The 24,513-nt window shown below is 48.2% G+C and overlaps 1 protein-coding gene across 5 annotated transcripts in view; it reads right to left on the bottom strand.

Moving 5' to 3' along the window:
* Window positions 1-24,513, bottom strand: part of DIDO1 (death inducer-obliterator 1) — a 62,772-nt gene that overhangs the window by 16,994 nt on the left and 21,265 nt on the right. For 3 of the 5 annotated variants that reach the window (XM_015148624.3, XM_015148627.3, XM_015148623.3), the window contains exons 2-11: window positions 20,801-20,998; window positions 17,496-18,336; window positions 16,405-16,726; window positions 13,569-13,781; window positions 11,703-11,916; window positions 2,568-3,024; window positions 2,271-2,430; window positions 754-870; window positions 516-620; window positions 84-219 (exon numbers count right to left, since the gene is read on the bottom strand). In XM_015148624.3, the coding sequence (XP_015004110.3) occupies window positions 84-219; window positions 516-620; window positions 754-870; window positions 2,271-2,430; window positions 2,568-3,024; window positions 11,703-11,916; window positions 13,569-13,781; window positions 16,405-16,726; window positions 17,496-18,334 (2,563 nt within the window). In that variant the 5' untranslated portion in view covers window positions 18,335-18,336; window positions 20,801-20,998. Of the gene's footprint in view, window positions 1-83; window positions 220-515; window positions 621-753; window positions 871-2,270; window positions 2,431-2,567; window positions 3,025-11,702; window positions 11,917-13,568; window positions 13,782-16,404; window positions 16,727-17,495; window positions 18,337-20,800; window positions 20,999-21,985; window positions 22,200-24,513 lie in introns of all 5 variants that reach the window. The other 2 variants (XM_077952158.1, XM_015148625.3) reach the window with 1 other exon arrangement.

Genomic DNA, 24,513 nt, shown 5'->3' on the forward strand with positions numbered 1-24,513 from the left:
TTGCTTTTAGAAGGATTCAGTGATATTTAACAAAATCAAGTTTAGTCTCAGCTTCAAGGCTCCATCCCCCAAACTGTGCTCACCTGTGCAAATTTTACAGTTGAGATCGAAGAGGTGTGCGCGGTGCTGACTGGTGGTGTCTTTCAACATGCAGCTGAAGACATCGAGGAGCGGCGCTGTGCTCTTCTCAGGGACAGCACGTGCTGACTCCTGCTGTTCCTAAAAGAAAAAGAAAAAAGGTGAGGTCATTTCTTCTCCAAACTCAGCTCCAAATTAACAACACCCAAGAAAAGTGGTCTCATGGGATTGAGACCCACGGGGGAGAAAAAAGGACCACCGAGTACAAGGACTGAGGAATGCCACAATGATATACACCGAATACAAGGACTGAGGAATGCCACAATGACATACACCTGCTGTAAGCTCAGTGTCCTGCCCAATAATTTAAGACAACCTCAAAACATATGGGATGGATTAATCTATCTTGGTGAACACAAAAGCTCCCAAATGCTTACCTCTGAATCTGACACTGGTGGAGAGTCCTCCAGATCGGGGATGGCCTCCTGCCTGGGGGCCGTCTTCTTGCTTTCATTGTGCAGTTTAGTTCTGGACTCCATCACCTGAAATGAAAAAGACACAACAGAGCTTAAGCCTTGTTTTCTAGGAGGAAAGCATTGCTCATGCAGCCGTCTATGAATTTGTTTCTGTTAAACTCGAGTCCCGGGTGCCTCCGCAGGTGCCCTCTGCACTCACAGATCTCGTCGGCCTCTCTTTCCACGTGGAAAGCTCTTTAGATACAAGTTCTTCTGGCTTCAGTCTCACGAGTTTTGCCAAAGAGATTTCCTCACGCAGAACACGGTGGAAGAGTCCCTATAAACAAATATTTTTCATTTACTCAAACACTATTCCTGTATCCGTCAGTACAGAGAGCTTATGGAGAACAGAGCTGCCCAGAAGTTTAGCGGGCACAGGACAAACGCCCTCAGGGCCCACTTGCGTGTGGCACTGGGCAGACCTCTCTAACTCCCCAAATGGCCTTGTGAGAGTGCGCCCTGGGTCATCCCTGCTGTGAGCAAATGGGGGCCCAGAGAGCACAAGTCATAAGGTTAAACAGTGGGTCTCACGGCCCATGCTGCACTGGCTCTGCTAAAAAAACAACACATAACACCTCACGAAAAACAACTACGTACACAAGGTGGACACAAGTCAAAAAGGTAGTGTCAGGGACAAAGGAAGGAAGAAATCATTTTTGTTTGTGGCTGTTCAATGGTGAGATGCAAAGTCAGGGTCTTTCAATATTCTAAAATTCTAAACAGGGAGGGGTTTGGAGGCCGATGGAGAGAGAACACCAGAAGGCTGTAAGCCTGGCGGCGAGAGGCCACCAGGCAGGCAGCCTATCCCTCCCAGCTGGAGTTTCTGGCCCTGTCGCATGGGCCGAGCACCGCCCACCCCACACTGCAGTGAGGAAGGACTGATTCCACAACCTGGGCATGAGCAGCCCCTGCTCCAAGTGGTGAGAACTCACTAAAGCAGCCCAAACCGTCAGGTTCACTCAGCTGGTGAGCAATATGAGAAAATAAGGTGGAAAAGGCTGTCTGAGGCCGTAATATGGACACCCTCATATACTGGGACAAAGAATTGGGACTTTGGCTGGGCACGGTGGCTCACACCTGTAATCCCAGCACTTTGGGAGGCCGAGGCAGGTGGATCACGAGGTCAAGAGATCGAGACCATCCCGGCTAACACGGTGAAACCCCATCTCTACTAAAAATATAAAAAACTAGCCAGGCAAGGTGGTGGGCGCCTGTAGTCCCAGCTACTTGGGAGGCTGAGGCAGGAGAATGGCGGGAACCTGGGAGGCGGAGCTTGCAGTGAGCTGAGATCCGGCCACTGCACTCCAGCCTGGGTGACAGAGCGAGACTCCGTCTCAAAAAAAAAAAAAATTGGACTTTATTTTGGAGCCAGTGAAGCGACTGGCTTGTAATTTTAGAGGCAATGTTTAGAGGAGGCTAATCTGGTGATAAAACGTGGACTTCAGGGAAGCCAATAAGCAGACAGGACCCCAGTTAAGGCAGGGAAGGGAAGGACCTTCCAGGACCCTCAACACCAATACGGCAATACATGGGCTGGCGGAAGGGTCACAAAGGAGAAGGAGTTGTCTCAGCTTTCCTGGAAAGGACACAAACATCTCAAAATACTGTTTGGTTTATCCCTTTAGCATCCAGTGAACAGAACAGGAATACTCCAATGCACCGACACCAGGCACACACCTGATTTTTAGGGTCCTTCAGGTTGAACATGATGCTGCGGTATTTACTCTTGTAGCGATTATCTGTAACTTGAAACAAGTTAAACATCTCCTTCTCAATATGGAGGGCGATTTTTCCTACTTCGTTTTCTGTCATGATCAGGTCATCGCTGTCATTGACTCTGAACAGAATAAAAAAAGGAACTACGTAAGACACCTGCGTATATTAAACCTTTTGAACAGTGAGGCAATCCTGCAGCCACACTGTAATGAAAGCCCTTCCATTTTAATGGGTAAGAAATCAAGCAGAACAGCCCACCTTTTCCACAAAATCTCTTTTAAGGAGCGTCTGATATTTTGCCGAATTTGTGAATTTGGCTGCGATGGGGCAGCACTCATAGCCCCGAGGCGTCCTGGGGCTGGCGAGGCCGTTGGAACAGAAGGTACCACTGGCTTCCTTACGGCTCCCACCAAGGCAGCAGAGCCGGGGAACTTCTTGGAGGCAGCTGCAGGTGCCGGTCCTGCCTGCCTGGCAACTGAAGCACCACTCGATGGGGTAGCGGAGAGCCATGGCCTCTTGGGGATGGTGCCCTTGAAACCTGAGGGTGGCTTTTTAATGGCTGGTGTGGCTGCTGCCACATTAGCAAAAGAAGATTTCTTTGGCACGAGGTTTCTAGGTGCAGGCTGCTTGCCCACCGCAGAGCCCGGAGGGGCTGTTTTCTTTGAGGCTGCCGTGGCTGCCGCTTTCTCCTCGGACCTCCTGTCTTCCTTCGTGGCTACAAAGGAGAACACAGGCGCTGAGTGAGGGAGGACACCGCGGGGTGCTGTCACCTGACTCTAAACCTGTAAGTGCCCACCTGGCATTACTGAATAGGATACACATAGAGAAAAGGATTTGTAAAATCTTAACATTCAGAGGAGTGTAAGGGAAGACCGCCAGCAGCATTTATGACGGTGACTACATTTTATTTCAGAAAGAAAAATGCTTTATTACATCTTTTACCTTCAACCAGCAAACTCTGGTTATTAAAGGCTTGACTTGAGCACTAGCTAAGCTTCAAAACTGAAGGACAATCTCACACTATCAATTTTAAAAAGGCAGATTTAGAACAGCACATCATTAATTCAACTGCAAGCTTTTTTGTAAACTTCAGTGAAAAAGATCGTTTAGAAGGGTAAAACAGGTTCTCTTAGCCTGGTGGGTGGGGTTGACACATCTCACTTCATTGTCCTTCCAGACTGGAGTCCATTGGAGGTGATGCCATTAATAAAAATAAGGAAAGCTGGCATACACCTGCACCACGGGAAGAGCAGCCACACCTTTACACGAAGAGTGAGAAGCTGAGAACGCAGCAGTGCTGTTACAGGAGTGTTTCCATTCAAAACCCTCATGCTGTAATTCCATTAAGTATTAATCCAAACAAGGATTATAATTAAAAGCTCAAAGATGTCAAACTCCCTCAATTTGCACAAAAAGCCTTCTATGCCAGTGGAGAATCAATCACTTTATAACCCCGTGTGAGACTGTCAGAGCGCAAAGGCCCTCGAGCAGGGGACAGACGGCGTGCCAGTGGACAGGGCTCACTGGGGTGCACCGCAAGACAGGGCAGGGATCCAGCTAGTGGGGACAAAGGAGTGAAGCGCCTGGGGAATAGGGGGCCCCCGTGAGGGCCCCAGGACAGCAGAGGCCGTCTCAGCTCCACGGCAAGTGCCTGGGAGCTACCTTGGGTGATCAAGTAAACAAGGCCCCTCCTAGGGAAACGCTTTTCCAACGATCTGTGCAGCAGCAAGCCTCCCAAACTCCCAAAGGCCTAATGGGAGAACGTGACAGATGCTCTCAAGAGCGCTTCGGTTTTACCCAGGGATTGAAAACAAAACCGCGCTCCTCCACCGTCGTCTTACTGACTGCTTTCAATAAATGAGGGAAGTCTGAAAGCTCAGGAAAGAGCCAAGACTCTACAAATAGGCCTGATTCAACAGCCTGCCCCAGCTTGGTCCTGCAGGACGCCCTGCATGTGCTGCCAGGCTTGGCCATGTTGGCAGCGGGTGCCAGTCCTCCCCAGCAGCCAATCCATCAAGCAGCAGCCTCAGGGCTGTGAGTCTTCCCAACTTCCCAGATAAGTACAATTCCTTCCATGTTACAAAACTTGCAACAGTACGACATGGATCCAAAATATGGTGTCACTGTTAACAGATACCCCGACTTCCAAACAATGGTGTCACTGTTAACATATATTCACCCCGACTTTCAAGAGTTCCATGTGTTCTTTCCTAACCATCATTTTAATGGTAACTAAGTAAAGGCAAATCCTGTATTTTCATCTTAGAGCCCGTCGAACCTCATGGCCCCTGCCTACCCCTTGCTAGACGTGGTCCAGCCACAGGATGCCCTGCTTGGCAACGCTGCCAGGCCCTGCCTTGCTCACCCACAACTGCACCCCAAAACACTCATTCCTGTTGGAGCTGGATCTTCAAAGTGCACTATAAAGCAATGGTAATGTCTAACAAAACAGGAACAAAGGTGACAGCTAGTTTTTACCTGTCCTGGAAACTTTGCTTTTAATTCTACATGTACTATTTCATCAGATCAGGTCTATACACCAAAGTAGTCACTACCTTAGTGTTTGCAAATCTGTTTGTAACAACTCAGTTTAACTCAGACTTAGCTCACAGGTCTGCAGCATCTTGCCTGCAGGGTTCCAATAGGTCAGTCAGGCTAAATAAAAATCAGTGGAGGCCCTTTTTCTTGGGGGAAGCAGTGAGGGGGTGGGGTGGGGATGGAATGAAAAGGCACAGCAGGCCTAGGGCCCTGGAGGCACACAGGCAGGAAGCTGACACCAGGCAGGCACCCAGAACCAAGCCCTGGTCTCCAGAGGCGGCAAACACCTGCCAGGAAGCCAGCCCGAATCATGATTCAAACTGAAACCTCAAACCAATTCAGTGCCTGCACTAGAAAACTGTGGAGTGTTTTAATATCACGTTTAAAGAACTCTAAAAAGCTGGCTTAAGGCATTTCCAGAAACCTCAACAAAATGCCTTGGCTGTCACACAGAACGCCTGTGTGCTGTGACCTGAACGATATCTTTAGTGATGTTTAACGTTCACCTTGTTTCAAGTTAGGGTTATATGCTAACTTTAAAAACATTAACTCCATTTCTCCAGATCCTAAGTGTTGGAATGAGATGTCCATGGCCACGCTCAGTGTCTCTGCTCGTGTAACTAGAGTACTGTCTCCCTCACTTAGGGAAAACCCAAGTTGAGACACAAATTTTAGGGCATTCCCAATACACGGGATTAAAACCACCCATTACTCAAGAGTGGGGACAGCAGATGAACGTAATTTATTTGAAAAGCAGGAGATACCTTTCCTTAACCATTGCTATTTTAGAAAATTAACTGCTCCCTTTGTCATCCCTCACCTGTGCTTTAAAGAGCATGGAAATGGGCAGTCAGGTGACTGAACGGCAGAATGTTCCAAGCTGGGCCTCCGGGAGCAGTGTCCTGCAACACACAAAGCCCCATTCCTGCTCGGAAGGGACATGTTCCATCCAGCGACTGCTCCAGGGACCCGAGCACACAGCCATTCCACACCAGGTGGGACAGCATGGCTGGTGCTCAACTTGAGTCAGCTGCTGACGAAATGGGGAAACTCACTTTTTAGTAGAGCTAAAATTCGATTTGCAAGTTCATCCAAATTCACTTTTAACTATTATGGTGTATAGCATTAGAGAGGGGCAAACAGCAACTCCAAGCAACCTGGGAAAAAACCCACTGCAGATAAACAGGGCCCTGTCAGGGCATGAGCCTCCCCTACACGCTGCTGGGTTCCCTGAGGGCAGCAGTGGTGGTGACCTGGTCACACCACACAGCACTGATGCCTGAGAGCTACCAGTTCCCTGCCCCTCCCCACACCTCTCTGCCCCTTGGTTGCAGCGCTGTCTCCTTTAGCTCCCATATTCTGGGGGCCTGCCTAGGCCACTGGCCCAGATGAAACTGTTGCTGCCGGGTCTGGGTTTCAGCCAACTGCAGAATGAAGCAGGTCGTCGTCGTGCACATGGATCAGCAGCACACTCTAATTGGCCAATTTCCCCCAAAGCAGAAGGCTGGCTGGTTTGGGTGCTACTGTGCCGCTGGCCACTGGGTGGCACCAGGGCCTGAGCAGAGACGGGGAGGAGAAAACCAGGCCCCCACCGGAGGATGGTGCTATTCGGCTCCTCTCTGTAGAACCCATCCAATTGCCCCAGTGGAAGTTTTAGCAGGACAGGGATTAAAATATGGGGCAAGAGACCCAAGTCTGCTCAGTTCTGGCCTGTGCAGAGGCCCACGTGTAGCGACCTTATGTGCTGGATGGCTCCTCACAGGGAAAGGAACTGGTTATAGAAATCACTAAAAGCCACCACTCGCCCTCGCATAGGTGTTAACGACGAAGTGGCCTGCCCTGTCACAGTACTGCTGGCTGGTTTAGGGAAGCTGGGGCACTCAGACCTCCAACCGGCCTCCCGCGGTGTCCTGACGCTGCCTATCACCGTCCGCTACAGCTCTAAGGGCTGTTCCTATGCTATGCACCTGAAAATACACTCAAGAGACACAGGGAAGGACCCGTGGAAGTAAATTCTGTAAACTGTGACGTCAGGCCTATTTCCAGCCCTCAGTGAGGCGTGTGTACAACAATGTTTTACACATTTTCCCGCTTTACCTGTTTCTTCACTACCAAGATTGCCCCCAGTGGGAACAATCAAGGTGACAGTGGCAAGAGAAAATGTTCTGCTTTTGCTCTTCTCAACGTGCTAAAATGTGTTCAAATGAATTAGCCTCTTACAAGTAGTTACTAGCTTGCTTTCATGTTGGGGGGAAATGGTTAATTCCCAAATAAAGCAGGCAGACTACATCCCAGACGCTCCTCAGAGGAGACCATCACTACAGCCAGGACACCCTTGCAGGGTCCACAGCTAGACTGCCATGCTTTGGAATACTCAAAGCTTTCCTTGGTCAGTTTTCTTACTAATACCACTATTTGAGTGCCTTCCAACTTAATGGAGAGGTCATTCTCCTTAAGAAACTCGTGTGAGGGCCACGTAGACAGATGGACGTTCCACTCAACTGCAATTTCAGTTGTGCCCAGCTGCACATGGTGTGTGCCTGGCTGCCAAACCCATTCGGGAGCAGAGCTGCTGCTCTTCCCAAGATCTCCCACACCAGTAATTTAACCTTTATCTAAATTGTTTACTACTTAAACCAACATGTTAGGGGCAGGTTAAATTAGTCCACAACCCTCCCCCGTAATCCCTCCAGTCCCAAAGGGCCATACTCAGTATAAAGCCCCTAGCTGACAGCACCAAGCAGGTCAGTTGAGGATAAAGTCAGTTACCTTACGCTCTTCTTGCCGAACTCTTCCAGGTTTGCGGCAAATGAAAGTTGCCACAACCTTCATTTAAATAAGTGCAAAAATTCTTGTCAATCTTCTAAGTTACTTCTCTAACTTTTAGAAGCTAAGAATATAACGTGTATGCTGATGTGTTAGCAGACAAAAAAAGAAAAAGAAACCCAGTATTATTCCACAACTTCATAGAAATCGACCTGAAACTTGGGTACCACACTGGAGGAATCGTAGCAGGTGTCTTCAGAGCTGACCTCTACACTCTGTGACACCGATAATGCCAAGGAGGCTTTCCTGAGCATTCATCTTTAGACTATCAGAGTAGATCCATAGCTCCAAAAGGTCCTATGAAGGTCACTGAAGAGGTGGTGAATTCAGGGGGACTGATCCTGCTGGAAACTTCCATCCCTGCACCCCACCTGCCCAAGGTGGGTGAAGCATAAGCACAAAGGGGGCAGCTGAGGGACCGACAGGGGCGCCACAGGGCGGTGACGACGTGGGGCTTCACCGTGCAGGCTCACGGTTACGGAGGTGTGAAACCTTTCCCTGGTGTAATTTTCTCAACAGCAGGCTGCTTTTTAAGTTTATAAAAAGTAAAACACTTAAAAATACCAAAAGAATGTTACTACTGACAGCCCAAGAAACTTCCAGTTATATGGATAACAGAAAAAACAACTCTCAAGCTATAGCCTTTCTCAGTCCAGATTCTGATTTTTCTAATTGGGAGGAAGAGATTGGTGGACACGTAGAGTCTGATGACTCTCTCAGCCTCATTTTATTGCCGCTGACAACTCTGGAGGAGACAGACAAAAAAGAGCTCACGGGACCAGTGAACAAGCCACCCTCCTCTCCCGGCTTTAAATTCCTGCAAAACACTCTTAGATTCTAGAATCCCCCATGTATTGTTTTATTATTGAAAACTGAAAATGGATCCTCTTAGGATTTCAGTGACATGTGCTTCTGGAGCTCACACCATGAGTTATCGTTGTGAACGGTGTTCTCCGTCCATTTCACGCCACCAGGGCCATCTCTGTGGCAGCACGTGGGAACAAGAGGCAGTGCTTCCACCTGGGCACCATGCTTAACACAGCATCTGGATTTGGGTTTACAAACTGGCAAGGTTTTCCATTTTAACTCCAATGGTTAGATGAAATGAACTGTAGAATCTGCTTTGCAGTCAAAATCTGTTCAGATCCTCAGTGTTTAAGTCACTTAATGAGCCATTTAGGGAGTCCAAAATACTAGGAATTATACCCATAAATACCAGAATTCTATCTCAAAATTCTGGTCAGTCAGGTACATCTCAAAAAAATTTCCAACTGACTTCATGCCTGGACAATAATGGGAGGTGAACAGTGGAAATAAAGAGAAAAAAATGGAACAAGAATTTATAAAAACACAAAAGAAACATCATGATCTTTGAGAAGTTATGTGCCAAATGTTTACATAAGCTAAAGAAACTGTATATATAAGAAACAATTTTTAAAAACAAATGGGAGGAACAAGTTGAGGCTGTGAAGGACCTCCTGATACCTTAGTAGGGGGCATAGCCTCCTTCCAGCAGCAGCAGAACGTCTGTGCACACGAGACCTCGCCTGTTGCACAGGAGCCCCCAGGTCAACCGAGTACCATGGGAAGGACAGGAGGGTGCCTAGGTGCACTCTGGGGAGCAGCAGTGGCAGCTCCACCACGTGGGTCTTCTGACGGCATGTACGGTGAGGCAAGTGTGAATCAACTCATGGGACAGACCCACACCAGCCTCTCACTTCCAACCTCACCCCCTACCAGGGAGGGCGAGCTCTGTGGCCAGCAAGGGAGGTAGGGCGGGGGCCTCAAAGGCGGACAGTGGTGGCAGGCTCCCCAGTAGCTGTCGAGCCCGTGAAAGTGCAGAGGTTGTTTAGGAGACAGACAGAGACATGGTACCTGCTCTCACCAATGCCTCTAACTCTGCTCCAATCAATCACATTTTGGGAAGACGACATTTCTGGGATAACAAAACGAGCAGAAAGCTACTAGCTCAAAAGTGTGTCGTCCCCATTCACACCCTGTATAAATTCTGGAAATCCACCAATTTTAACTTGAGGTGATGTGTTGGGAAGGCTAACAGGCAATTTCCCCCACTTCCTGTCCCTGGAGCAAATCAGCTTCCCAGAGGAGCTGATCTGTGGCAAAGGAGGGAAGAAGGAGAAAAGGTCAGAGGACCCCGCTATGGGCAGAGCAGCAGCCTCCTGGTCGACCTCTCCCCACTCACAGTGCAGGAGGCAGGCAGGAAGCAATAACCCAGGGCTGAGAGCCCCTCCTTTCCCCATCTTCCCACCAATGCTCCCTTCCCGCAATGTACTCGGACTCTTCCAGCTACACGTGTGGAGTCTCTGGCAGCTTTTCAATTCTGGTTGACACAGATGGAAATTAATCAAGCTGAAATTATCACTGTTCTACTGTAGAGGTGCTAGAAGCTGATGAACATTTGAGACATTTGCTAGCATAAAATTCTCAGCTCAAACAATGTAAGGTATCTCAAGATTCATTATAATGCATCAATAGCATGGTTCAATTTATGTGCGGCTCAATTTCTTAGGTCTAGGCTGTTTACGTGATCAAAACGAATGACATATTTTTCTTTTATTCAGTTATTCATGCTCAATAACTGCATATTTTTCGCCAGGCACAGTGGCTCACACCTCCAATTCTAGCACTTTGGGAGGCCGAGTTGGGCGGATCACATGAGGCCGGGAGTTCAAGACCAGTCCGGCCAACATAGTGAAACCCTATCTCTATTAAAAATACAAAAATTAGTCAGGCATGGTGTCAAGGGCCTGTAATCTCAGCTACTTGGGAGGCTGAGGCAGGAGAATCGTTTGAACCTGGAGGCGGAGGTTGCAGTGAGCCGAGATCGCGCCACTGTACTCCAGCCTGGGCGACAGAGCGAGACTCTCTCTCTCTCTCTCTCTCTCTCACACACACACACACACACACACACAAGCATATTTTTGTAAAGCACACCAGACCTAGTACAGGTCTGCCCACCTGCATAAGTGCCATCCCTTAGGGAATCTGCTCAAAGTCTGACGACGGGGAAAGCAGGGCACTCTGTGATCGTCTCTGAATTGAGGCTATTTAACCTTTCAGTGCTTTTTTTAAAAAGCACAAAATGCACTATAGACAGAAGACGTTAAAGAATGAACTGAAAATAGTTTTATAGCAGAAAACTGAGAAACAAGAAAACATTAAAGTTGCACCACAGAATCTGAGGTTTCAAAGATCTGTTTGAAATATCTTCGCCTCATCAATTTGAAATTTGGGGCAGGATATGATCTTAACACTCTAAACATTTGAGAGATGAGGGCAAGAAAGCCAGTCACATGTAGAATACCAAGTCCAAGCCACGCGTCCTGCGGTCAGGACAGTGTTCTAGGTGTGAACTCACTTACCGTGGGGCCTATGAAGCAGCAATGCGTGGCCTTCGAAGTTCGAATGTGTTCATGCAGGTGTGTAGCATGTGAATCGGACATGAAAAAAAAAATCCCCTATCTGCCCAGTCAAAAATAAATGTACACCTGAAAAGCATACGTAAGTTGAGCATCGGATGCAACACTAACTTGCAAAGATTCCCACAACATAAAAAAGAAGTGATGCTTTCATGTGCTGGCTGTGGATAATGTGGAAAAACTGAAGCGTATACAGCGCCGTCGTCAAACAACTGATGGTGCAGACGGGTGGATGTGGAGTGCTGGGCAGTGTGGCTATGCAATCAGACTGGCATGAAGAGAATACGAATACTTACCAGAGCCTGACAGTGAAAATAGAGATTAAAAAATCAATCATCAAGGTGAACATTCACCAGTGAGGTTTGTACAGCTTTGGAAAACAGTGACAGCAAGTCCCGACAGACTAGGGATGGACACAGGGCAGCAGGAGGCATCCTGGACATGGGCTCTGCTTCCCGCTGATGGTGCAGCCGGTGTCTGTGATCAGCTTAACACACAGCTGCAACTCCCAGTCCTGGACAGGCCCAGGGGATGGCTATCCAGAAAGAACGGGAGGGGTCCAGGAGGCCAACCCCTAGGTGATACATACATTTATACAACAGTGACGGCGAGGGAGCAGCAGTCTTTTCTGGCTTTACTGCATTGTAATTGTGATCGCTCGCCCACGACGGCGTGCTGCTCTCACAAGCTGCTTCCTTCCCGAGTGCTTCACTCCGCGCAGGGACCACCACTGCCTTCTTCACTGTGGTCTCTTTTTTTTCTGGAGCTGGTCTCTTGTGCACAGAAGAGATTTTAATACCTGCCTGGATAATCAGTAAAACCCCAAATCATTAAGAAGGTAAGAAATTACATCTTCACTTCATTTCACTAAGAAATGAAGGTGGGGACCCAATGTCTTCTTGAGGCCATCTGAAGACCCTGCACCCATCCTGTGCCTGCTTGGCAGCCGTTCAACACACTTGCGTATCCAGTGGGCCCGCAGTGTCCCCGGGTAAAACTGAGGACTTCAGGCACTTGCGCTCCATGAAGGGCGCCTGGCATGGAGTCACCTGCAACCCTGATGAGGTGCCAGGTTGCCAAGATGACAGGCAGGAGGAGAAGCCACTGGACAGGCTGCCAAGACAGGAGGAGTGCGGCAATGAACCAAATGAGCCAAATGAGTGGAAAGGCCTGCGCGGGAGGCTGCCCAATGCCAAGGGTTCAAAAGGACCAGCCTTAAAAATTAAGTCATTCGGCCGGGCGCGGTGGCTCAAGCCTGTAATCCCAGCACTTTGGGAGGCCGAGGCGGGTGGATCACGAGGTCAGGAGATCGAGACTATCCTGCCTAACACGGTGAAACCCCGTCTCTACTAAAAATACAAAAAAATTAGCCGGGCGTGGTAGCGGGCGCCTGTAGTCCCAGCTACTTGGGAGGCTGAGTCGGGAGAATGGCGTGAACCCAGGGGGCGGAGCTTGCAGTGAGCCGAGATCGCGCCACTGCACTCCAGCCTGGGAGACACAGCAAGACTCCATCTCAAAAAAAAAAAAAAAAATTAAGTCATTCGGCCGGGCGCGGTGGCTCAAGCCTGTAATCCCAGCACTTTGGGAGGCCAAGAAGGGCGGATCACGAGGTCAGGAGATCGAGACCATCCTGGCTAACACAGTGAAACCCCGTCTCTACTAAAAAAATACAAAAAACTAGCCGGGTGAGGTGGCGGGCGCCTGTAGTCCCAGCTACTCGGGAGGCTGAGGCAGGAGAATGGTCTAAACCCGGGAGGCGGAGCTTGCAGTGAGCTGAGATCTGGCCACTGCACCCCAGCCTGGGCGACAGAGCAAGACTCTGTCTCAAAAAAAAAAAAAAAAAAAAAAAAATTAAGTCATTCAAAGGCTAAGGAATCAATTTGAAAATAATCAAGAAAACTCCTCAAACAGTGCTAGTTATGCTTTGCCGGTCACAAACATAACAGGGGCAGTGACACAGCCACAGCCACCTGAGCCTCAGAAGGGGCTTCAAGTCTAAGACAAGAGTCTGTGATTTCTGAACATCCTTGATTCTTTCCAAATCACATGGAGTACAAACATGAGACAATTCTGAGAGCCGGGTCTTAAATGAAGCCCATGGCCTTGCCCCAAACCCACCTCCCACTCCTGCCTGCCTGCAAGTCTACGCTTTACAAACTCCACCGGGTGGTTACCGACTCTTCTCGCAAGACAGCAGGATGTGTCCTGAAGTCTTATGCCCCCCGTGCAGTGCCACTGTCAGCATTTGCTTTACTGCACTTGTATTAACCCCTCAGCTAACGGGCAGAAAAGAGAAAACTGGTGGGAAGGTGGAAGACAAAGGTCAAGGCGACACCACGTGTGCGCCTCCTACACCTGCCACCCCCACGCACGCGGTCGACAAACCAACAGGTCTGCAACAAATGCTCTCGCGCCCATGCATCCACCGCCCGGGCGGTGGTCCCGGTTCACTCACCTGAACACCACATTTTGGAAGACTGGGCTTCTCTGGCTTCATCTTCATCTTTTCTTTAGGCTTTGGCTTCTGTTCTTTACCTGAGCTTAGAAACTTCATTGTCGCTGCGGCATGTTTGAGGATACAGTCATTACTGCAGTACACGGAGTCGGGCTGCGCCACCTGACAGCACCCGGGACCAATACATTTTGAGGCACCAGGCGTCTCTATCACCTGCAGAGCGAAACAGATGACTTCAAACAATGTACTTGCCAATTTTAAGCAGTTAAGTGTGTGTCTTGTAAAATCACCACTTACAGTACCAAGGCCAGAGTTTTAAAATGAGATACTAGTAGTACTTTTAATATGAAGAAACATTTATTTTGTTTATTCAAGCTATGAAAATCCCCTTGCTCCAGGTAAGGCATTCACACTGTCACTGCCCGTCATGCCCCGCAGGGGGCAGGAGTCTGAGGAGACCCCTGGACTCCCGCCCTCAGTTAGGTGCACCTCCGAGGGTGGGCGGGGCCCGCGGGGCCCACGGGACCTCACATCCACAAAGAGGCTCAGCTAGAGGACCCTCATGCAGGGCTTTTGCTCTAACTGGGATGACTGCAAGTCAAATGGGTCAAACTTAATCAGGTAAAAACCCTTAAAAGAGGAACTGGGTCTTTTGTGAAGAGAGAAAACTTCAGAGCTGGTTTTGAAGTAAGCTTCCCTGCTTTGAGAGGGTTACCTGTAGCTAGGATCTGAGGGCAAGGTTGCCAAGTAAAATACAGGATGCCAATGAAATCTGAATGTCAGATAAAAAATGAGTAATTTTTCAGTGTAAGTATGCTCCCCAAGGCCAGGCGTGGTGGCTCACGCCTGTAATCCCAGCACTTTGGGAGGCCGAGGCGGGCGGATCACGAGGTCAGAAGATCGAGACCATCCTGGCTAACAGGGTGAAACCCCGTCTCTACTAAAAATACAAAAAATTAGCCAGGCGTGGTGGCGGGCGCCTGTAGTCCCAGCTACTCGGAAGGCTGAGGCAGGAGAATGGCGTGAACCCGGGAGGCGGAGCTTGCAGTGAGCCCAGATCGCGCCATTGCACTCCAGCCTGGGGACAGAGCGAGACTCCGTCTCAAAAAAAAAAACAAAAAAAAAAACAAAAAAAGTATGCCCCCCAAATTGCATGACACATACTTTTTTTGTGTGAGACAGGGTCTTGCTCTGTTGCCCAGGCCGGAGAGCAGTGGCACAATCATAGCTCACTGCAGCCTTGATGTCCTGAGCTCAATTGATCCACCTCAGCCTTCCCAGTAGCTGGGACTACAGGCACATACCACCACGCCCAGCTAATTATTTTTTTGTAGAGATGGGGGTCTCACTACATTGCCCAGGCTGGTCTTGAACTCTTGGCCTCAAGTGATCCTCCCATCTTGACTTCTCAAAGTGCTGGGATTACAGGTGTGAGCCACAACACCCAGACAGACACACTTATCTAGTAAAAACAGTGTGAGGGAATCCCCCGCCAAGCCTCTCGAGACCACAGCCCCTGCTGCACCGTGACTGCAGTCCTGTAAGACCTGAGCAGCAGGCCCAGGCTTCCTATGGAAATGGAGGCATAAACGTGGGCTCCTTCAAGCCAGGACTGCAGTCACTCACCACGCAGCAGGAGGACACTCACGTACCACAGGCAGCGCGACTGCTGCTGTTTACAGAGTCTGTCTCCATGATCAGGCCTCAGCACACATGAACGTGTCCTTCACACATACATAAGCAAAACCTTATTTCTCAAATTAAATATTTAACAGAATTGGTTTTCCTCCACAGAATCTCAGTTTAACTGAGAATACAATTTAGGTTTGTGCAGGGTTATGTCAAGCACATTGACAATTAAAAAAAAAAAATGTTGGGCGTGGTGGTGTGTGCTTGTAGTCCCAGCTACTTGGGAGGCTAAGGTGCGAGGATCACTCAAGCCCACTGCAGTGAGCTGGGACTGTGCCACTGAACTCCAGCCTGGGCAACAGAGCGAAGCCTCAACTGCACAAAAAATAGAATCAATACATTTAAAAAGAAAGACATAAAATCACTGACTTTTCTCATGAATTCCCATTTCCACTCATCTCTGAATGCCTAGATGTGGTCCCTGACAGCGCTGCAGCATGAGCCTTCAGCCCTTCCATGCCTCCAGGGCACGCTCCTATGTGCACAGCCCGGCCTTCCCACATCCTCACGTTGCAGCTAACCCAGTGCAAGAGTGTGAAGGCAGAGATGCTTCTAGACACATCAATCTCCAATACCTGCCAGAGGACAGGTAGCTGGGTGGGGACATGTCCGGGACCCGGGAAGGCCCAGAGTGAAAACACACCAAGTCAGACCTGCCCTGTGGGGACTGGAATGGAGACTGCAAACACAAGACAGCATCAGAAGCCAACAGCGTGTGGGAAATGTCATAAACACCAGGGGGAGAGAATTAAGTCAACACAGCCACAAGACAAACCACACTCTCAACACAAACACCCCGAGGAGCCAGCACCAGAACCAGGAGGAAGCCGGAGATGGCAGGTGACCCAGGAGTACCGCCACTCCCATCGTTCAGAAACAATTCCACTAGTGCACACAAAACATATAAGCAACATCCAAATCCTCAAAGATGGGCTGATTTCAAAAATTAAGTCATTAATAGTAGAGGAGGTAGACGGGGTAATAATAAAAATAGAAAGGCCTCACCCAGGTGGAGTGAGGCAGGAACCCAGGAGAGGCACTGCCCCACATGGGTGCAGCTCCCGTCCTGGGAGGAATTCCTATCGAGAGCGAGAGCGAGGAAACCCACGAGGCCGACCGCTGAATGCTTGTCTCAGCGGACACTTACAGGTTGGAAGATCTTGAGTTTCTTCTTGCCACTTGGATTTGCAGCTTTCTCAATTCTACCCTTTATCCCTTGGTCTTCGCTAGACTTCTGCTCTATTGTTCCTATACTCGTACAATCGGTGCCATCAGCATCTCCAGGTCTCAATTTAGCTTCTTGCTGATCTGTGGTTTCTGAATTAGTCTCATCCTGCACTTGCAGAATGGTGCAGTTTGGGCAGATATAGTCTTCCCCATTCCTTTCCAAAAGCCTCCCTCGAGCCTCAGAAATGCCCACACAATCGCCATGAAACCATTCTTCACAGCGGTCACAGCAAATCATAAACCTGAAATTATAAAATAACGGTATTAGTAATGGGAAGTGACAAGCACTTTTCAACATATTAATAAGCCAATTGGTTTTAACATTATGAAAAAATGCAAATATACAAAGTAGAGAATAAGAACGTCCTCATGCCTTTCCCTTAATTTTAACATTCAATCAAATTTGGTTCACCATTTTTTAAGAGTAGGGCATTTTAGGAGCGAACTCCAAGGCATTCCACCACAAATACCTCAGCAAGTCTCCCCTCAAAACTGCACCAATGCCTTTATCCCAGCACCAAGCCAACAGGCTGCCTATCACCATCTGACATCCAGTCCTAGCAGAGGTCTTTTGAGCTACCCCAAATGTTTGTACTAGGCTAGTTGCAGTCTGCACATGGCCCTCTGTTAAGTCTCCCAAGGGACAGTCTAGAGGAACGGTCTCAGACAGACAGTCGCCCGAGTGACAGACGCATTCTCCTCCGTGCCGTCTACACAGAGCCACTGGCTGCATGTGGCTCACGTGACTGGGGTGGGGAGCTATTCATCTCCTCACTTGACTGGAAACAGTCATGTGTGGCTGGTGGCAACCAGGGTGGAGAGGTGGCTCTAGGAAGTCCTTAGCCACTCTATGTTTCTTTTTTGACAATGACTTGTTCATCGTTTCCAACTTAACAAATGGCTCATCCAGCCCAGCTCTATAGCCCTTTAAAATGAAAACAAATGGAAAATTCTGTTTGTAACCCTGGGATTTCTGTGGGAGCCGAGGCAGCGTGCCCACACATGACCTACCTGTTGTTGTGAGGCTGACGGCAAATGCAATATAGGGCATTGGGGTCATAACCCTCACATTCAGGCTTCGATCTGCCCGAGTCTCCAGGCTCCTCCTCTTTGACGTCCTGAGCCGCCTTTCCCTCCAACTTACTCTCTCTGTCGTCTTTCCCAGCCTGGGACGCAGTCCCCTGATCATTCTCGGGCTCCTGCTTACTGGGCAGGACACCCTCCACAGTGTCACTGGCCTCGGAGCCCACAGTTTCAGCAGGACCCTCCTCCCGGCGCTTCTTCCGCAGGCGACTCTGGATCCCTTTCAGGGGCCTCTCGGTGGGCTCCTGTTCCCGCTTCCTGCGAAGGCGATTCTGAAGCTCTTTCAAGGTCAGGCCATCGCTGTCACTATCGGAGGTGTCGTCATGGTCATCCCCTCCTTTCACCTTTTCAGAAGAGGCTGGTCGTTCCTTCACAGGCGTGGAAGCAGACTGGGTGCCGCTTCTGGTCTCAGAAGCACTTTCCACGCTGCCCTCGGAGGCTGTCTCAGCATCTGTGGCGGGACAGGACGTGGGCTCACCAGAATCCTCCAGGGAGACGGGCGCACTCCTCCTGCCGCGGCGCCGCGCAATGGTCAGGAACTGCTCCACACGCTCAGTGCGCTTGGGCTGCCTCCCACTGCGCCGCAGGGACAGGCCCAGCTGCTGCTGTGGGGGCGGTGGCTCTAGTGGGTCAGCCTCTGCATCCCCTGCACCCTCTCGCTTGGCGATAGTGGTCCTTCGAAAACCCCATGTTTTCCTGAACTCTTTGCTGGTGGGTTTGATGGCCTTAGGTGCCTCCTCGTTGCTCGGGTCACCTTTGTCATCCATACCTAGTGGAAAAGTGTAAGCACATCATGACCAACCGACCACCGAACAAAAGATGACATTGCCGCCAAACACAAAGCAAGTCCTTCTGACCAGTGTTTCCTAATGTGTGCTATGTGAGATGATTCGAGATGATTCGTAAAGATAATTTTAATAAACAACTAATGTTTAGACAAAAATACAGCTAGCAAATCAAATGTACAATTTCATCATTTAACTGCTTAGGAAAAGGCTTCACAAGCCAGGTAGCAGGGATAAATATGAAATAATGGACAGTACAGTGGGGTAGCTCAGAGGCGGCACGAGTTCCTCAGTACCTCTGCAGGCAGATGGGCTGCTCTGACCACAAGCACAGTGAACAAGACGCTGTGCCAGTTTGGACGTGGCCTGCAAGGGGACCCAAGTCTGTTCTGGACTTTGCAAGCATGGGCTGGCCACTACCATGCTGAAAAGAGGGTATGAAGAAGCTGAGTCCCGACTTTCAGCTCCCCAACCAGGGGCTGGGGCCAGGAAGGATGCTCTCACTATCTGGGACCCTGCGTGCCAGCCCTGCTGCCAAGGGAATGGCCCTCATTGACCCTCACGGGCACAAGGTGAGAGAACTGCCCGACTCCCAACCCACAGACTGTGTCATATGAAACAAAGCTTGTCTTAGTCTACTGAGCTTTGGAGATATTGTTAGCAGCAACATACAACTGGGGCACTTAGAAAATATGGTCAAGGCGATCACTTTATGAGATGGAGTCTTGCTCTGTCCCCAGGCTGGAGTGAGCCCCCATGCCAGGCCAATACATTACTTTTCTGTATTCTTTTTCACTTTCATTCTAATACATTATTAAAGAATCTTATTTGTGAAACTTTTAGTCTTGTTGAAACGACAAAAATCTGAAAAAGATAGTATATACTTTGAGAATTCTTTTCCAAGCTGTCCAAGTTTTAATTATATGTAAATGCTAATGATGTCTCTGATTTTATGCCATGTTCCATCCTGGGGGAAGGACAGGCATAAAATGAAAGCCTTAAAAAATATACAAAATGGGGCCGGGCCTGGTGGCTCAAGCCTATTATCCCAGCACTTTGGGAGGCCGAGGCAGGTGGATCACTGGAGGTTAGGAGTTCGAGACCAGCCTGGCCAAGATGGTGAAACCCCGTCCCTACTAAAAATACAAAAACGAGTCGGGCATGGTGGTGGGCGCCTGTAATCCCACATACTTGGGAGGCTGAGGCAGGAGAATCGCTTGCACCCGGGAGGCTGAGGTTGCAGTGAGCCGCGATCACGCCACTGCACTCCAGCCTGGGCGATAGAGCAAGACTCAGTCTCAAAAAAAAAAAAAAGAAAAAAAATACAAAATGGAAAATTACTTGCAACCTGTGTTGTTCTTTTTGCTTCCCTCTAAATGCTGTCACTTCTCATTTCCTATGATGCTGCCTGGCCATGGCCTCCATGCTCTGTAAATGTGACCCACACCCCCAGGTCACTCCACAGAAGCCTTGGAGATAAGGGACCCATCACTTCTCTGCTCGCCTGAGCTGACCCCATTGTTAAAGGACACAGCTAAACTCGATCAGGGTGCCAGCAGCGACTCCAAGTCAGGGTGCAAACTCTGGAGGCTGCTGTGTGAGGGGGGCACTAGAGATGGTGGTAAACAGAAAGGGGGCTTCCTTCACCAGCCAGGTGACTCCAGGCAAGTCACAAGGAACTGCTCTGATCCAGGAGGCAACGCTGACCTCAAAGGTTAAGGGCAAAGCAGAGAATACTGCTTACAAATATATATGGTAGAGCAATTATTAAACCACATCAGTTAAAATGGCTTATTCATTCTCATTGGAAATTTTACATTTAGGGAAAGTTTTTCTGCTTGTGCAAGCCAAAATATTTGCAAGAAATGTGACAGTCATCTCAAAAGAGGGTCAAGCCCATGTTTTCATGCAACACTTGGAGTTTCTATTGAAGATGGAGTTTGAAGGGCTCGCACCAGCCTTTGCCCAGAAGGGCACAAAGCTGCAGTCCCCTCTGCCTCTGGGCCTATGAAGTTCCAACCCAGCTGAAAAGGGCTGGTGCCTCCATGCTGGTAGCTTTCTATGGGAAGAGCTCTAGTTTATAAAACTGGATTCTCATTAAAGAGAGAACAGACTATTTGCATATGACCTATGTACAACCTCTCAAGTATTTAAATCACCTCTAGAGTACATCATAGAAACAGTTGCTGTACTACACTGTTTCATAAAATTTTTATTTTTTATTGTTATTTATTGTTTGCCCCCCAAATATTTTCAATCGGCAGCTGGTGGAATCCATAGATGCAGAATCTGCTGCTACAGAGACTGCTGATACAAATGGCTGAGTGTATTTCAAATAAATACAAGTACTACATTCCATCAGTTTCTTTACAAATGCCATTTTATAAATAGCAAACACAGACTCATTCAGTTAAAATTTTGTTGCTACTGACAGTATTGATACCTTACCTGCTCCAACACTGAAAGCTTGGACACTTTTCCCTGAAATCCTAAATACGACCAAAAAACCCTGGCAGACGAAACCTCTTGGTCCAAGCAGACAGCCAGGCTCACAACAACACTGTTGTCAGCCACTGTTCACGAGTAACAGGCTTCGTATTTTCAACAACTCGGATTATCTAGAGGCTGTTCCCATGGAGTAAGCTCCTAAAAGAAAATAAGAAAATATTTTACATATCTTAAGTAAATTACGTACCAACAACAATTAAAAGGGAGCGCTGAATTCTCGAGTAACCTATTATTTGAGTTATACCGTGTGACCCACAAAGACAGCTAGGGGGTTGAAAACAAGCATGCGAGCAGTGTCCTTAAGGACTTCTACCCAGGACAGCAGATGCTACCAACCCCCGAGAGAAAGGGGTTGGGGCAGCGCAAGAAGGAGTGGAGTCCTAGGCCTGCCCCAGAGAGACAGGCAGAGGCACAGCCAGACCAGGGCCAGAGATGAGTTGCCAAGCATCAGCTTCTTTTCCATTTGGAGCCTATGTCCGAGATGGACCCCACTCAATAAAATCCACCACAAAACAGAAGAACAAGAACAAAAAGTGAAAAGACTGAATAACGAAATTATATACGAATGTAATTATTGAAAATTCTTTTTTTTTTTTTTTTTTGAGACGGAGTCTCGCTCTGTCGCCCAAGCTGGAGTGCAGTGGCCGGATCTCAGCTCACTGCAAGCTCCGCCGCCCGAGTTTACGCCATTCTCCTGCCTCAGCCTCCCGAGTAGCTGGGACTACAGGCGCCCGCCACCTCGCCCGGCTAGTTTTTTGTATTTTTTAGTAGAGACGGGGTTTCACCGTGTTAGCCAGGATGGTCTTGATCTTCTGACCTCGTGATCCGCCCGTCTCGGCCTCCCAAAGTGCTGGGATTACAGGCTTGAGCCACCGCGCCCAGCCTGAAAATTCTTAATATCGTAGCTGTATTATTTTAATTAAAAACTCAAGAAAAATTTTAGAAGACTAATGTTTGACTTACTAAAATCAGCACGATACAGTTCACCACGTGTATTTAAAAAACACTTCTCCTGTATCCTCTTTCAAATAGTCATATCAAAACACTCAAAGGTTCCAGGTGCCTGGTTTCTAGCTAGCTCCCTGCCCCAAAGCCCACACTCCCAAGCCGAGCCCCCGCTCTCACCTCTTCCTCAGCCTCAAGACCAACTGCCTTCCCTCTGTGGTCTCCCTGGCAACCTCAGAACAAGGGACAAACATTCCAACTCCCCTCCTTTTAAAGGGACAGTGACAACTGGGCACAGTATTTCGCATCTGAGATCCCAGCTGCTTGGGAGGACTGCTTGAGCCCAGGAGTTCAAGACCAGCCCAGGCAACATGTCAGCATGTAGACACCATCTCTACAAAAAATAAAAATAAGACAAGGATCACGTAGACATTCCCTCTGATGAGCCAAATGGCATCTTCATAGTCACTATCTCTTCAATGTGGTACAACTATCATACTCAAAACAACTACTTCAAGAATTCAGAAATGACTGTTCAGAAAACACTGGAAATAAACTTATATTTCGCAACACTGAGCATTTAATTTATTTTATTTCACTTTTTAAAGAGTTGGCATCTTGCTTCATTGCCCAGGCTGGAGTGCAGTGGCCCGATCATGGCTCACTACAGTCTCAAACTCCTGGGCTCAAGTGATCCTCCCAGCTTAGTCTCATGAGCAACTGGGACTATGGATGCGTGCCACTATGCCCAGCTAATTTTTGAAAAAATTTCTTTTAGAGACAGGGTTTTGCTATGTTATCCAGGCCGGTCCTGAACTCCTAGCCTCAAGCAATCCTCCTGCCTCAGCCTCCAGAGTTTTGGGGATTACAGGCACGAGCCACTGTGCCCAGCCAACACTGAACATTTATAAAAGCAAACAAATTAAGAAGTTCTCAGGAATGAAAACTGATTTCTAAAAATTCAATTTACGTTAATCTGCAAAATAAACACGCTACTAGATTTGAGTTCTGAGTAATCAGAAAAACGTAGTTATTTCTGTTAAGTAGAATTCAATGAAGGATATACCTTCAGAAAAGATCAGATCACTTTCCTTTACAAAACTGATTTATTTTCATAATGTCTTCAATAAAGAAAACGTACTATAACATTTCAGTCAGCTTGTAAAATAAAAACATGTATATCAAGGCACAAGCAAAAAACACCGTGTTCTAACATAACTTGTGGGTGTGCGGAATTAGTGTGTGATTCTACACACCACACAGCACATCGCAGAGGGAATGTGCTCAGAAAACTGCAACCACATTGTATCAGTAACGACTTTTCCCCAGAAAGAAAACTGTGTGTATCCTTGAAACTGGGAAGTGAACAAACGACACGTTAAAACAGAATGTACCAAATTTAGTATTTCTCTACATTTCTAAGCACATCTTTTCCCCCAGCTGAAAACTGCTTCATTTCCTATTAACTGGAAGTAGCTGATGAGTGGTGATTCAAGCAGAGGACACACACTGATTTCCGAATGCTTGAGTGGTGGCTCTCAAACCTTTTGCCTCAAGACACCTTTACCCTTACAAGTTGAGAACACCAAAGAGCTGTTGTTTATGTGGAATATATTGCTATTTTCAAAATTCTAAATATGTATTAAAAACAAACCTATTAATACATTAACAGTATCTTTAATGAAAGTTACTTCTAAAACAAAAACGTACAGGAAGGGTGGCCCTGTTGTATATTTTTGCGAATCTCTGGCTTAACAGAAGATAGCTCCACGTTCATGTCTACTTCTGCCTTCAATCTGCTCCCACAGAGTGTTTCAGCTAAAACACGGCATCAAAATCTCGCCTCACGCAGACAAGTCTTTAGAATGGAGTATTGTAACCATGTTCACATAACTGTGGATGTGCACTGATACTACACCAACTCTCGCCAAGTAGCAGTTTCTTACTCGAAAATTGACTGCTGTGTTTACTCTGAACACGTCCTTGCACTCTGGACCCATGTGCATGCTGGTCACCTGGATGACACGGGTTCAAGTTGCAGACAGAGATTCTCAATGTCCACACATCTCATCAGATAGCATAAAACAAACATTTCTTTTTTCTGCTGCCCAGGCTGGAGTGCAGTGGTGCAAGCAAGACTCACTGCAGCCTCAGCACCTCCCCCACCCACACTGCCACCAGGCTCAAGTGGTCTTCCCACCTCACCCTCCCCAGTAGCTGGGACTACAGGTCATGCCACCATGCCCGGTTAATGTTTACATTTTTTTTGTAGAGACAGGGTCTTACTATGTTGCTGATGCTGGTCTCGAACTCCTGGGATCAAGCATTTATCCACCTCCGCCTTCCAGAGTGCTGGGATTACAGGTGTGAGTCACCTCACCTGGCTGATAATGTCAGGTCCAATCTCCACGAAGACTTTAGTTACTAGAAAGCCATCAAGTTTACGATGGCAGATACAAGTTTTCTAAACTTCCAATTTTCACCCCAAAGCTCAAATTTTATCCTTAGCAACAAATACTGTTCGTTCTTTCTTTGAGACATCCTTCGTTTTGGACAAAACGCCTGCCACATGCCAAGTCTGAAAACTGTCCTCCGTCTGTTGTTGTCAGCTCCCAGCTCAATCCCCTAGGGCTGTGCGTGGACACTACCCACGTGGGGATGCAGCAGGAGCTTTATATGTGACTTGACATTTAATCACACAGAAAGTT

The sequence above is a fragment of the Macaca mulatta genome, chromosome 10, assembly GCF_049350105.2.
Source record: "Macaca mulatta isolate MMU2019108-1 chromosome 10, T2T-MMU8v2.0, whole genome shotgun sequence".
Classification (NCBI taxonomy): Eukaryota; Metazoa; Chordata; class Mammalia; order Primates; family Cercopithecidae; genus Macaca; species Macaca mulatta.